The sequence below is a fragment of the Emys orbicularis genome, chromosome 2, assembly GCF_028017835.1.
Source record: "Emys orbicularis isolate rEmyOrb1 chromosome 2, rEmyOrb1.hap1, whole genome shotgun sequence".
Taxonomy (NCBI): domain Eukaryota; kingdom Metazoa; phylum Chordata; order Testudines; family Emydidae; genus Emys; species Emys orbicularis.
In genome coordinates, this window is record NC_088684.1 from 36,747,508 (window position 1) to 36,762,982 (window position 15,475).

The following is a 15,475-nucleotide window of genomic DNA, read 5'->3' on the forward strand; positions in this document are numbered from 1 at the left end:
CTCTTCCCCCAACCCAGCTCTGGCCCCAGCCACACTCCACCCCCTGTTCCGCCCCCAGCCCCACTCCACGTTCCGCTCCCAGCCCCCACTCTGCCCCCATTCCCTCTCCGTCCCCAGGCCAGCCCCTCCTCTATCCCTAGCTCCGCCCCCACCCCAGTTCAGCCCCCATTTCTGCCTTCAGCCCAAGTTCCTCTGCTGAGCCAAGGAGGCAGTAATGGGGGGGAGGGGGCCGCAGACAGATTCAATTACTGGTAAGGGGGGGATGCAAGAGGAGAAGTTTGGGCACCACTGCTCTAGACACCTTTCTGTATCTTTAGACACCTCACTATCTGTAAAAATCTGACCATGAGGCATTCAGGCGCCTAAGCCTCATTGAAAGTCAATGATTTTTAAGAGTTTAAGTCACGGCTGAAAATGGGACTTGTGTGCTTTTGAAAGTTTTACCCAGGATTTTTAATAATCAAAAGTGATTAGGGCCTCAGTTAATACTCACCCAAAAGGAAGTATCTCCAGCAGCACAGTGCTCCTTAACACCATGTTTTTAACGAAGACACCAGACTAAAGCTCTGAATATTTATGGTCATTAAATATCTCAAAATTTCTGCAAGGACAGAGGTATTAGACCAAGTAGCCTTGTTGAATTCCAGCGTGGATAATTACAATCTGCCCAACTAAATTACTCTGTCATTTCAATAGGAAGCCACTTCCATTTCACTGCTGGGGGTGAAGTGATACCCGCATACAAATTAAATAACTTTGGGATGAAAGGTATGTTATCAGAGTGGGGGGATTTTATGCAATCTTAAACAAAAGGTTTACAACATATCTCACATGAAGGGAAATTTCAAGGTTTTCTAAGACCTAAATGAGAGAGATACACTGAATAATTTTAAGAGGTTTTAATTAAGTTGAGAAGTAAAGACATTTATTCAACAACTCTATTAATATTATCAGGATACAACAGGCCTGGAAGGTTTTGACTGGGTACACAGGAAAAACCAATAAAGTCCTGTTATTTACGTTGGTCAAAGAGTACTGTTGAATCCCTTCTAATCAAAGAGAAACAAGAGTGTGTTGCACGGTAACAAGTATAGTGCAATGTATAGTTATTGAGCACAATCCTGATTTACCTAATTGTATGCGATATTCATTTTCTTCACTTCTACCAAAAATGTTTTTCCTTTCATAATTACCACTGTAAAAAACAATGTAGTTTGTAATTTCTAACACCAGGGGAAGTCTATTTGCCACAGGCAATGCTGAAGCAAGTTCACCCTTTTTCTGGTAGGGAAGGTGGCAGGGGAAAGGGCTGATACACTGATGTACCACCCCCACAGTCAAATGTTCTGCTTGTATTACAAATGAAGTTCCACTGGGATATATAGGGGTGGATCAGTTTACACCAGCTGCAAGTTTGATTATAGGACTTTAAAGGGGCCAATTCTTCTGACCTCCCAAACTGGATGATGACCTGAGAAATGAAGGGGGATATACAAAGAAGAAAAGTGAGCCGCACCACTTGTGGCAGGGTCTGCAGCAGATCCTCTAACTTTTGTACAGTGTAGCTAATTATTTAAATAAAAAATTACAAACAATGCTATAAGCCAGCAAAAAATTATTTCACTACAGCCACAATGTGCTTCTTCTTTTCTGACACAAATGGTGAGGATCCTGGCTTGCTGTGTTTACGGCGATTCAGTTCCCTGGAAACAGACAGGAGAAAGAGAAAAGTGAGATTGAGAATGTCAGCAGTAGGTGTGTTAAAGTTCAGAAATACTAGATTCTTGCTTAGGGTACTACAGCAAGTGTTCCACTGCTCCTAAAAATTAATGTCTTCAGAGTCCAAATCAATTTAGGTGGCTGAAATTTATTAAATTTTTCCCTTTAAAAAGGAATACTGGCCATCTGAAAATCCTTTAAACTGCAAATTTAGAAGAGTTCACATTTTTAAGAATCTTCTTTCTAGAGCATGCACAGCTTTATTTATTTATTTTTAATTGTAAATAGGATTATCTGCAGGGAGCAGATATTTATAGAGGTCTGTCAGCTGAGAAGCGTGGCCAAGCCAGAGTGTAACAAACACATTCAGCCCCACCACTTCCCATTTCCTCTCCATGCATGTGCCAGCCAACTTCTCCTCTTTCAATACCATGGCACCAACTCCCCATCCCTTTCTGCTCCCCATCCCTTTCTGCTCCCAGGGACCTGTAGAGATGTCCCAGGGAACTGAAAAACTCTCACACTGATCTTGAGGCCTAGCACCAACAAGGAGCCAGAAGACTTTAATCCTCCCACACCAAGACTTATCCCTCTGATATGACTACACATAAGGCTGAGAGGAGGTGTTGCCTCTCCTTATAACCTTATGTCCTTTCCCACCCTTTCAGAGAGCCTGGGAAGGAAACTAGTTCTTGCTACTCCTGGCAGCTTGGTCTGCACTTACCACTCCACAGAGTCCAAAACAACCAGTCTAATAATTGATTTATTCACTTGACCAAACTGATACCAGTCATTGATAAGAGCTGTTCCCTTGTTAGAGGCCTCATGCATTGGTGCCACAGCAATGGGACAGAATATGTTTTACTAGGACAAAATGAAAACAAATAAAGAGTCGTACTTCCGCCGACGAGTTTCTCGCATGATGCGCAGTTCCTTGGCCTGGCTGTAGATGGCTTTGGGCAGGTGACGGTGACGAGCTATGCGTTTGATCTGAGGGTGGTGTTGGAACTTCTCCTTCAACTTTTGGTTGTAATTCATAGCTGCTCTCTCTCGTGGTACAAGCTACAGAAGACACAAGCATGTTATAAACAGCATCGGTTGCAACGTCATGAACTTCTCTAAAAGCAAACAAGTTTAGATAGCTTCAGTGGTTTCTTCTGGCCATTTCTCTCTATGCGTTATAAACCTAAAAGCAGAGACTTTAAGACTAGTAAATATTTTTTAAAGTATTACATTTTGTCACCCCACTGCTCAAATGCAGAATATAGTACCATAATTTTACGTTTCACAAAAGTTACAACATAAGTTCATTTTTCTAAGTGCAGACTTTATTATGCCACAGAGGAGGGAGAGGGAATGGAAACTGGTGACCTGCCAGTATCTTGCAAAGGATTTGCCCTCAATGTAGGGGAGAATGTGGAGCATATAACAGCAAACAGGGAAAAAATATTCCTAACTCCCAGCTAGTGATGAGCTTTTCCTATGAAACAAAAAATTCAGAGCCTTTTCAGTACTTATCTACTGTAACTAGAGATGCTGCTAAGTGTCTAGCTATAGCCTCTCCTTACAGCAGGAATGTTATCTTCACTGGGTTGGGGGCATGCTCCAACCTTACCCAGCATCTTCATCCACTTTAATGGAATTAGTCCATTGGGAACTGCAATGTGCACATGAGAACTGTAAGTTTTAACTTGCCCATATTGCACATATGGAGTAATTTTTATTTCTCATTAAGCAGTTGAATTGATACCTTAGCATAGAGAGTACAGGCAATACAAGTGCATTAAAATTATTATAAGCACTTTAATTTTTTGCATTATGTCTATTTTAAAAGTATAACCAAAATGCTGTTAACAGCTTTTTTTTTTTTTTGGCACTTATTATTAGAAATGGACTATCCCATCACCTTACAGATGACCTGCAAAAAGGGTGCTTGTTAAATGGGGTTTGTGCCCTTTTATTGCCTATGTTGTATAAGGAAGGTTGGTAAGTGGTTGTTCTGTGTGTGTGCTTTTAAACATACAGCTCATTTAGAACTCAAACATTTGGTCTTCTCTGGTTTTGCTGGAAGTAAATAAAAGTTATATGTCCTCTGTTCTCCCACATGTTGTGCCTTCCGTGTTCTCTGCCCTCCCTCCAAAAAACAGTTTGACTAAAAACCCTTCTCGTTTTTAGGAAGTACCTACATTAGCCTTTTCCTCCCTAAATATTTCAACTGCTGCTACACCAGTGGGAAATTTTAGAAAAATAAGGATAGTGTAAGATAGCTTCTGTTGCTCAGCTTTCAATTTGACTCATTTCACTAGTTCTTTAGTTACTATAGAGCAGGCGTGGCCAAACTGTGGCTCCTAGGCCGCATGTGGCTCTTTTATGGTTAAGTGCCGCTCCTGGAGCCCCCCCATACACCACCCCATTCTTCGCCTACAAGACTGAAGCTCGGGACTTTTGCCCTGCGGTGGGGTGGTGGGACTAGGGATTTCTGCCCTGCAGGGAGGGGGGTCTAAGGGAGTAAACATGCATATGTATGGATAATGCTTCTATGTAAAGCTTATTTACAATTTAGCAACATGTTTTCCTTCTGTCAGAGGACAATTCAGTAACAGAGTAAATTCACACAGAGTTGTTAAACAGCAGTACAAAGTTTTAGCTCCTAAGAGGATAAGTCACATTCGCATTTCATCACAAGCTCTAGAAATCACTCCTAAACCAATGCCATGTCACACATACTACCCAGAACTGCCTATGTGTTCGCCTTATGTCACAGAATGGAAATTTATGATACTGTAGATTGAGAGCACACATCTATTTAGACAATCTCATCTTCTCTTGCTAATATGGTTTGCTATATCAAGATACAAGGGGCTGTAAATGCACTTTCCTTTAACTCTCACTCAATCCTTAAATCAAAAGCTTTTGCTCTTTCCATATCTCCTACAGGATAGCAACGGTAAACAGCAACCCTAAGTGCCATCAGGCTTCGAGTTTCTCCTCACACTAATGTTTTACTTTTACACTTACAGGAATACAAACCACTCCTTACTAAAAAAACATTTTAATTGGTCAGTCTCCTGCTCCGTTTTCAGTCTATTCCTTACTTTTATAGGAAAGGGAACAGAACCAGCTATCGGAGAGTTCTGCAGCTTTTACTTCGGTGAGTAATCCTATTAAGGATTCATCATGTATGGGTTGCTGAATCAGAAGTTACCAAATGTCTTAACAATTCCAAGTTTAGTAAAGTTCTTCAAAGCCTCAGTGTATCCTGTTTTCTACAATTCAAAAAAACAGACCTTTTCCAAGATATATTTAGAGGAGACTTACTTGTTTTATTCCATCAATGCTGCCTTTCCCACTTTTCACTTTAAATGCTCGTTTCCTCCAAATCAAACTAAAGGCAGTCCCCTTTTAAATTCCTAGACCTCTACAAGACTAAGGTATGTGTGCATTAAAAGTCACTTGAGGTACTCCAGATTATACGTTAATAGGGCTCTAAAGTACCTGAAGTGTAAGTTGTAGTTTTTATGATGCCCATGGTGAATGTTTTTTACGCTACAAAGTCCTATTTTAAAATGTATTTTTATGTAGCTACTGAAAAGAGTTTAACTTCTATTTTGATGTGTCAAAGTGCTAAAATTGTATTTAAAAGGCCAATCTCTCCTGTGGCTCAACAACTAGTTTTTGTTTAACTCCAATCTTTACACAGAATCATGTAGATTTAATTGTCAGTGGAGTGTAGACATGGTATGCCTCTGGCTCCTGCAGAGACTTTGATTCTTGAACGTTTCACTGATTTTGCGTAAATGAGAGCAATGCCAAATGCACTAACAAAACAAAGGAAACATGCATGTCAGAACTGATGAATACTTGGCAGCCACAGTGCTGCAAGTACAACTTTCCAGTCAGACAAACATTCATCAGCCACAAGACACAAAATAAGCAGCGCACTTTTAGTCTGATTTCTACTGCGCCTGAATGGGAAGTAAAAGACTATGCACAAGCCAAAGAAGAATTCTCTAATTAGAAAAAAAAAATTAAATTGCTATTAACAATAACAAAACATCACGATGACCCAGGCCTCCCCAGCATAAGTAAATCTTAATTCAACAAATTACCTCATTTTACAAGGTGCTGATATATTAGAAATGCAATGCTATTTGTATGCATCATTCAATCAAACCCTCCCACCTAAGAAAATAGTGCAGCCCAAACACCCCCAGTATTTATTACAAATACTCTGACATTTTTTACAGAATTGAGTTCCACAGCCTAACTGCATGTTGTGTGAAAGACTATTTCCTTTTACTGGTTATGAACTGACCTCCTTTCAGTTTCACTGAGGATCCCATTGTGCTTGTGTTACGAGACAAGAAGAGGAGCTCCCAATCTAACTTCTCTGTACCATTCCTTATATCCCCTCTTATTTTTCTCCTTTCTAAGGTAAACCATCCCAACCTTTCCAATTTTTCTTTAGATGAGAGTTTTTTCATGCCTCTAGTCATTCTCATTGTCCTTCTCTGAACCCCCTCTACATTTTGCAATATCCTTTTTTGAGATAGGGAGACCAGTGCTGCACGCAATAGTCCAGATGCGGGCACACCACTGATTTTCTGATTGATATACAACAGCATTATATTTTCCTTATTGTTCTTGGTTCTGTTCCTCATGCATTTTAACAGATACATCTATGCACTGAAGTGACAAAGAACCTTAAACTCAGTTATATAACAGCTGATGGGCCAAATTCTGGTTAGCATACATCCCCACAAACAGTCATGCATACATGCTACAAAAGCTGTATGAATAAGAACACATGGTGGATTGGAGACTCTCAAACAGCCTCCAATTTCAACGTACTACAACGCTTAGATATCATGCAGAGAGGCACATTAGGTACTAAACATCTAATCTAAATAGGAAAAAAATCTGTGCAGGGTGTTTTCCACACAAGTTGTTGCTGGGTCAGGAGCGTAACTGCACTAAGTATGCAGACCACAGCCCAAAACCCCTTAGCCAGGCTTGGAGATGACCCTTTTGTAAAAGCAGCTTCTCTACAGTGTTTGGGAAGCCAAAATTGGGGAAGCCAGCTTCCACGTATACTTCTGCTAACTAGCCTTGTGTTCTTTGACATGTATCTATGCATCACACTGGCTAGAATTTAGCATTGTATTCCATTTCAGAATTTAACTTCATCTCTCTGACTTGTATACACATAATACACTAAGATAAAGAGGGAAACATTTTCAAAAGTGTCTAAGTGACTCAGATTCCTAAAGTCCCACTGAAAGTCAATGGGATTTATACTTTTTAAGACATTTAGGCACTTTTGAAAATTTCCCCCAGAAGTATGCTCTTATACAATCAGAGAAACATAGAGCTGGAAGAGACTTTGACAGGTCATCCAGTCCAGCCCCCTGCACTGAGGCAGGACCAAGTAAACCTAGACCATCCCTGGCAGGTGTCTAACCTCCAATGATGGGGATTCCACAGGCTCCTTGGAAGCCTATTCCAGTACTTAATTATCTTTATAGTTAGAAAGTTTTTCCCTAATATCTAACCTCTCTCTCTCTGACTCCAGATTAAGCCCATTACTTCTTGTCCTATTTTCAGTGGACAATGGAGAACAATCAGTGACCTCTTTATAAAAGCCCTTAACATATCTGAAAAGGGTTAGCAGGTCCCCCCTCAATCTTTTTACCTCAAGATTAAATATGCCCCTTTTTAAATTTTTCCTCACAGGTGAGGGTTTTTAAAACCTTTTATCATTTTTGTTGCTTTCCTCTGGACTCCAGTTTGTCCACATCTTTCTTAAAGTATGGTGCCCAGAACTGGACACACTACTCCAGCTGAGGTCTCACCACTGCCAAGTAGGGCGGAACAATTATCTCCTGTGTCTTACATATGAATGTTAATATACCACAGAATACTAGCCCTTTTTGCTACTGCATAACACTGATGATTCATTCAATTTGTGATCCACTATAACTGCTAGATCCTTTTCTGCAATACTACTGCTTAGCCAGTTATTCCTCATTTTGTACACGGGCATTTGATTTCCCCTCCTAAGTGTAGTACTTTAGCTTGTCTTTAATTAATGTCATCTTGTTGATTTCAGGCTAATTCTCCAATTTTTCAAGGTTGTTTTGAAATTCTAATCCCATCTTCCAAAGTGCTTGCAAACCTTCCCAACTTGGTGTCATTTACAAATTTTATAAGCATACTCTCCATTCCATTATAGAAGTCATGAATGCAAATGTTGAAGCATACTACACCCAGGACAGACCCTTGGGGGTGGGGCGCGGCACGAGATACATCCTCCCAGTTTGACAGTGAACCATTGATAACTGCTCTTTGAGTACGGTGTTTCCAATTAGTTATGTGTCCACTTTATGGTATTATTAGGGCCCTACCAAATTCATGCTCCATTTTGGTCAATTTCAGGGTCATAGGATTTTTAAAATAATAAATTTCATGATTTCAGCTATTTAAATCTGAAATTTCACAGTGTTGTAATTGTAGGGGTCCTGACCCAAAAAGGAGTTGGGGGTCACAAGGTTATTGTAGGGGAGGTTGTGGTACAGCTAACCTTAATTCAGCTCTGAAGGCAGTGCCGCTGCCAGCAGCACTGCAAAAGTAAGGATGGTATGGTATGGTATTGCCACCCTTCTGCACTGCTGCCTGCAGGACTGGGCACCCCATCAGCAGCTGACACTCTCCGGCCGCCCAGCTCTGAAGGCAGCAGGACAGAAGTAGGGATGACATGGTATGGTATTGCCACCCTTACTTCTGTGCTGCTGCTGGCAGAGCACTGCCTTCAGAGCTGGGCGCTCGGCCAACAGCAGCTGCTCTCTGGCTACTGAGCTCTGAAGGCAGTGCAGAAGTAAGGGTGGCAATACTACAAGACCTCTAAAATAACCTTGTGACCCCCTGCAACTCCCTTTTGGGTCAGGACCCCAATTTGAGAAACACTGGTCTCCCCTGTGAAATCTGTATAGTATAGGGTAAAAGCACACAAAACACCAGATTTCACAGTCCGCGATGTGTTTTTCATGGCCGTGAATTTGGTAGGGCCCTAGTTATTATATAAAGATATACATACCTTTATATTCTGTCATTCACTTTTGAATTATTCAGACATATCAGCTTCTAGCAGGGGTTTCAAACCCCACATATCCTGTTATTGGGATATATTAATTCAACAAGGCATTCGTACTACATGTTTGTACAGCACCCAGCACAAAGTAGCTAGACCATAATTAGATCTGTTGAACACTAGAGTGATACAAATTATAAAATAATAATCAATGTAGCATCCTCAAATTAAATAATACAAATGGTATAGCAAATGGCAGACTGTATACCAAGCTTACAACTTAACTATTTTCAAATAGTTCAGAATACAGTAAAAGCTTTGCTAACCGGCATGTTGGGGGAATGGAGGGTGCCGGTAAGTCAAATTTTTCGGTTAACTAAGAGGGAGGGAGTTTGGGTGCGGGAGGGGGCCCAGGGCTGGGATGTGGGAGAGGGTGTGGGGCACGGGCTCTGGGAGGGGGCTGGGGCATGGGAGGGAGTGCGGCGTTCCGGTTCCCGGCCAATAAGAGCTGTGGAGCCAGCGCTTGGGGCAGGGGCAGCACCTCCGCCTAGGAGACAGCAGAGACACGTCGCCACTTGCGGGGAGCCGCCCGAGGTGAGCACTGCCCGGATCTGGCACACCGAGCCCCCCCCCATGCCCCAACCCCCTGCCCCCTCCCACACCCAAACTCCCTCAGAGCCCATGCCCTGCACCCCCTCCCACACTCCGAACCCCTCGTGGCCGTTCTTCCCCCTAGAAGCAGCAGGGACATGTCTCTGCTTCCGGGGAGCCACATGGAGCCAAGTAGGGAGCCTGCTGGCCCCGCACCAACCGGACTTCCAATGAAAATTAGAAATGCCGGTTTATAGAGCTTTCCAGTTGGTAAAGTGCTGGATAACACAGCTTTTACTGTACTTAGTGTTAAGTAGCAGTGTTCATTACATGCAAAAGGTATGCTGCCTTTGTCCATAATTTCCAAAAACCAAGTACCCATCCTATTAAACTCAAAGCAGCAGTTCTTAGACTGTAATCCATTCCCACCAGTAGTTAATAAAATGAAACTCCAGGAAGCTGAACCTAAAGATTCTGCAAAACAACCTAACTCCAGATCATGTATTCTGCCTCTGTCCACCTAACAGGGATAATGGAATATTCTACATTCTGCAACAAAAATACTACATCATCATTCCTATCAAATGTTAGTCATTCTATATGTGTATCAGTATGTTCTAGATCAGTGGTTCTCAACCAGGGGTACGTGTACCCCCAGGGCTACGCAGAGGTGTTCCGGGGGTACAGCAACCCATCTAGATATTTGCCTGGTTTTACTACAGGCTACATAAAAAGCATTAGTGAATTCAGTACAAACTAATATTTCATACAGACTATGATTTGTCTATACTGTTCTAGAAACTGTTCTCAAACTGTGGGCAAGTTCGTTTTAATGGGGTCGCTAGGACCAGCGTTAGACCCCCTGGGGCCCAGGGCAGAAAGCCCAAGCCCAGTGACACGGGGCTGAAGCCAAAGCCCAAATTTTTAAGTTAGGTGAAACTTGGGGTATGCAAGACAAAGCAGACTCCTGAAAGAGGTACAGTAGTCTGGAAGGGTTGAGAATCACTGCGTTAGCTACTCATCTGTGTCCACTGTGTGAGAGTGTGCAGAGTAAAGGTGCACATCAAACCTGTTTCTGGACAGCACCTGTTTTAGAGCCATATGGGGGAATGGAGAAGGTAGATATAGTGCTTTTCTCAGTCAGTATACAGACGATGAATGAAGCAGATGGAGTTCTGGCTCATACTGTGATGCCAGATGTGAGAGGGTGCATCTGTATTGTATATGATGAGCAACCAGTGGGATAAACAAATTATTTTTAGCGTGTTATACTGCTGCCCATCACTGCAGTAGCTGAGCCCCTTCCACACTAAATCAGCAGCAACAGAGAAGTACACGGTGGATGTCACATAGTCTCTACAACTAGAGGTGTTTTTGTCTGATACTTACAAAAGACGCTTATGTGGACCTCTACATATAAAACTCCCTATAAATACAGCCAAAACGTAGACCAAAGTGACTACTGCAGCAGCCTGAATAAAGAAAGTGGCCAATCAACATTTTATAGAAATTTAATTTCAACGATAATTTGTTACTATATAAATGTTTATAGGCTACATATATTTTGCCAGTCAGATTATAGTTTAAGATTCCTCCCTTCCTGGCTTTTACAAATGAAAAATGCATTACTGTGAAAAATATCAGACTGACAGCTCTGCAGACTGATATAGAATAAGCAGTAGCAGTGCAAGAATCTCCCAACTACCCTACTAATATGCCTCCACCAGGACCTGAAGGGACTATTCCAAGGGTACGTCTTCACTACCCGCCGGATCGGCGGATAGTAATCGATCTATCGGGGATCGATTTATCGCGTCTCGTCTAGACGCGATAAATCAATTCCCCGAACGCGCTCCCCATTGACTCCGGAACTCCACCAGAGCGAGAGGCGGTAGCGGAGTCAACGGGGGAGCCGCGGCCGTCAATCCCACGCCGTGAGGACCCGAGGTAAATCGATCTAAGATACTTCGACTTCAGCTACGCTATTCATGTAGCTGAAGTTGCGTATCTTAGATCGATCCCCCCCCAGTGTAGACCAGTCCCAAGAGAGGGAGAGGGCAATTTCACTCTCCATGCCCATTCAAACCTTGATCTTCTTACTAAGTCTGCTCAGGAGTGTACAAATTAGCATCGACCGTGATATCAGATTTTGCCCTTTACTGTATTATACAACTTGCACTGAGGTAAATAAAAAGTCTGTCTAGTTATGCTGGTATAAACCCCTAACAGACATGCTTAAATCAGTTTTAAGTCACACTTAAAACAGATTAGTTTATTACACTGAACAGAATTACACACATCTATATTAGGGTTTCGCATAGACTAACTAGACAGATAGTCAGTTACACCAGAGCAAGTTGTTCAGTATATAAGCATCTATCCCACTAGGAACTATACAAAGAGCACCAACTTATTTCACACAGATCACAGAACAGTTTTTGGCAAATAATGACACTGCACTCTAATGGACATAGATCATGTTAGAATGTGTATGCAGTGTTGTTGTAGCCATGCTGGCCCCATGATATTAGCGAGACAAGGTAGGTCAGGTAATATCTTTTATTGGACCAACTTCTGTTGGAGAGAGACACACAGAATTTGGTCTTTTGTCACTACTGCTCAGGGCTGAATTCATACCTGCATCATAGATGTGAAAGGCTCAAATCCTATTCAGACAGGTACAAGCTGAATAGTATACTTTAATAAAATATGACAAAAATACTTTACAGGGCAAAAATGCATGATTCTAATATTATAAACAATGGAGGTAGCAGTAAAGATTGCAATGAGTGAAATATGTGCCCAAACTGAGTATGCTGATTTGCATATTATCTCATTTTTCAAAAGAAATTTTCAATTAAGCTTTCCTTTTAGAAAGTTCTGAATTTTTAGAAGTTTATTTTTAATTTTGAAAAAATACGGTTTCATTTCTTAATCTGTCTTGAGATAACTGGTGAAGCTAGCACAAAATCTTACCACGCCCAGTTTTTCAGAAGCATTAGCTTTCCACAGACGAATGTTCATCTCATCTGAGCCACACAGAATATACTTGTTGTCATAGGTCCACTTGACAGTGATGACATGCTGCATTCGCTTTGTATGATATACCTCTCTAAAAGAAGCCAAAAGAAAAATTAGAAAATGTGTTATAGTTACCTTCCTGATCATTGCTGCCTTTCAAATATCATGACGTTCTCACTTCAAGGTCTGAATATTTGTTCTACAATAACCATAACTGATTAAAATGGTTTTGTTTACAGGGGAATAGTCTCCAAACTGATACATGGCACGTTCTCCAATTAAATTCTGCCTAGAAAATACTTACAAAACGTTGTCTAGATAAGACTTAAAACAAAAACAAACAAACAAAAAAACTCTCATCTTTTCCATAGCATCTAACTAGCAGAAGAATTGCTCTCAGATTACCAAAGTCAGTCATACAGACATACACTAACTACAAATCCTAGACAGCTATTTCTTTATAAATTTCACTCACAATATTTATTAGTATAATGTCCTGAGTAAGCATTACAGATATGGGAATTGTAGAGCTAAACTTAGTCTGTCTGGCACCAATACTGTGAATGAGTGAGAAGATGATTTCCTTACAGAACAATGCTTTGTATCGCCATGATTTCGGTTTACTGTACAAAATAAAACAAGAAGATTGTACAAAAAAGGCATAATTGTTGTACCATTCGTTTGTTTTTGTGTCTTAAGTAGAGAGTAAAAATACAAGCTTTAACTAGGAAACCTGCTATCAAAGATGACAATTTTCATGTGAGCTTTATTTTTATCTCCCTGAATTTTGGCCTCTCTGGGACAAATTTTTAAAGAGTCACAGTAGAGCAGTTTGGGAATTTTTCAATGAACCATTTGGGGGCGGGGGAGGTTGCTAAAAATGCCAATATGTCAAAACCTAAACTATTTGCAAAACAGAATTGGTGTCAATATACATCTCCCAACTCAACCATTTTTAGAGGAAAAATTTTCAAAGTTGTTTCAGCATCCCTTTTTGCCATTTTGGAACAGGAAAATTATAGTTTTTTGCACTGAAACAACTCTAATTAGAAATTTTAGATTTAAAAGGTTAACGAAGAAGTTGAAACTGAAACGGTGTTTTGAAATGATCACACAAAATGTTTTGTCAAACCATTTTTGCTATTTGCCAATTCGTGAAAATATTGAAGATTTTGACTTTTTGTTCCAACCATGTATGGAAAAAAATTCTCATGGGACAGGAAGACCATTTCCCACCGAGGTCTAGAGTAAGGCCAGATTTTCAACTACACAGAACCTACAACTGGCCAGAATTTCATAAGAGCTGAACATCCAATATGATCAGCTCATTTGAAAATTCTGAGCTTGATGATTGGGGGATCATTATTTAGGGCATGATCTTTCAGGGTGTGCTGGGCACTATAATCCAAGTCACTAAAACCCTTAACAGCGCGCGCAGTACAAAAAACGTTGAAAGATGGCACCAAATGTGGACGGAAGCACAGGGATTGCTGGGATGCGAAGTGATGCATCATGGGACATTGGGACAGGACACAGAATGCCCTGCACCCCCCACCCCCTTCCCACAAGTCATAGCGCCAGAATGGGAAAAGGTGCTCTGTGGTATAGCTGCCCATAATGCACCGCTCCCAATGCCACTGCAAGTGCCGCAAATGTGGCCACACCACTGCGCTTGCAGCTGACAGTGTGAACACACGGCAGCGCTTTCCCTGCTGCGGTCCCCGAGGGCTAGTTTAACTCACAGCGCTCTACATCTGCAAGTCTAACCATGTCCTTAGAATCTGGCCATAAATTCTGCCTTTTCATATCTGTGTACAATGGGAGTTGTATGTACCTTTGAAGGCATATGTTTTCAAGGCTGAACTTTGGAATACCAACAAGAGTGTTTACTGCTTCCTCATAACATGTAAGGTCTTCCACAAAGGCTCCCCTCCCCACTTAAGATATGTCTACACTACAAGTGAAAGTGTGATGGGTAGACAATCTATTGCTAGTTTTAATTTAGCTAGCACAGGTAACTATAGCGTAGATGTGGCGGCACAGGCTTCAGCATGGGCTAGCAACGAGAGTATGTACACAGGCGCCCTGGCGGGCTTGTACTGAGGCATCTAGCTGTGCTGAAGCCCGTACCACCACATCTACCCTGTCACTGTTACCTGTGCTCGCTAAATTAAAGCCAGCACAGGTATGCCTGCTCATGCTACAACCACACCTTCACTTGCACTATAGACATACCCAAAAAGGCAAGTTCCCTTCATACCCCAAGTAGGAATAATCAGGTCTAGGTCTTCCCTACAGTTTCAACTTTCAAATTTAAGCTTTCCTTAAAAACAAAGAAAAAGTTCCTAACTCTGTGAATAAAGTCTTCTGAATTAACTGTGACAAGCTTGTGGTCCTGGTTTAAAGATGTACTTAAGTCAAGTTGTTCAGTTCTCAGAGCTACTAGTGCACCAGGGAGACACACAACACAAATACATTTGGATACACAAGTGGATACCATCAGCTCAGACTTCTTTTGGCAAGCTTCTTGGTAGTTTGCACTTATACTTTCTCTCTCCCCCCTTCAGTGCTACACAGTTCTACCTCTTTTCCCCTTCTATGGATCAAAAATATTTACAAAAAAACAATTAAAATAGTTATCTGATCGACATAAGAGAAACAGCTACCACTTTGCTTAGCAATACAAAAATAAAAAATAAATAGTCAAGGAACTATAGTGGGTATCTGCAACACAATTCCAGGACAGAAGGAAAACTAAAGTTTTATAGATCAATTATCAAGGACTCTGAGGAAAAAAAAGTTGGCCTTTAATAAGACAAAGGAGCACATGAACAGTCTGGAGAGTAAAATTGACCCCACAGAATCAGCCGGTCTGGTTAATATGCATTCCAACATCCTAGAGGAAATTATTAATAAACTTAAACCGCTGGCAACTATTTTTGAGAAAAGGAAAGAGCAAGTCTTGCAAATGCTATTTGGCAAGTCTTCTCTAGTAAAATAAAGCAGCAAGAATAAAAAACTGGAAGAACATAAAACAGTAGAGAATAATGGAACCAG

At 41.3% G+C, this 15,475-nt stretch overlaps 1 protein-coding gene across 1 annotated transcript in view; it reads right to left on the reverse strand.

Annotated features, from left to right (window-relative positions):
* Positions 1-884: 884 nt before the first annotated feature.
* Positions 885-15,475, reverse strand: part of DCAF13 (DDB1 and CUL4 associated factor 13) — a 48,060-nt gene continuing 33,469 nt past the window's right edge. Inside the window, exons 9-11 of the mRNA XM_065398582.1 lie at positions 12,374-12,509; positions 2,618-2,781; positions 885-1,703 (exon numbers count right to left, since the gene is read on the reverse strand). Coding sequence (XP_065254654.1) covers positions 1,616-1,703; positions 2,618-2,781; positions 12,374-12,509 — 388 coding nt within the window. The 3' untranslated portion in view covers positions 885-1,615. The remainder of the gene's footprint in view (positions 1,704-2,617; positions 2,782-12,373; positions 12,510-15,475) is intronic.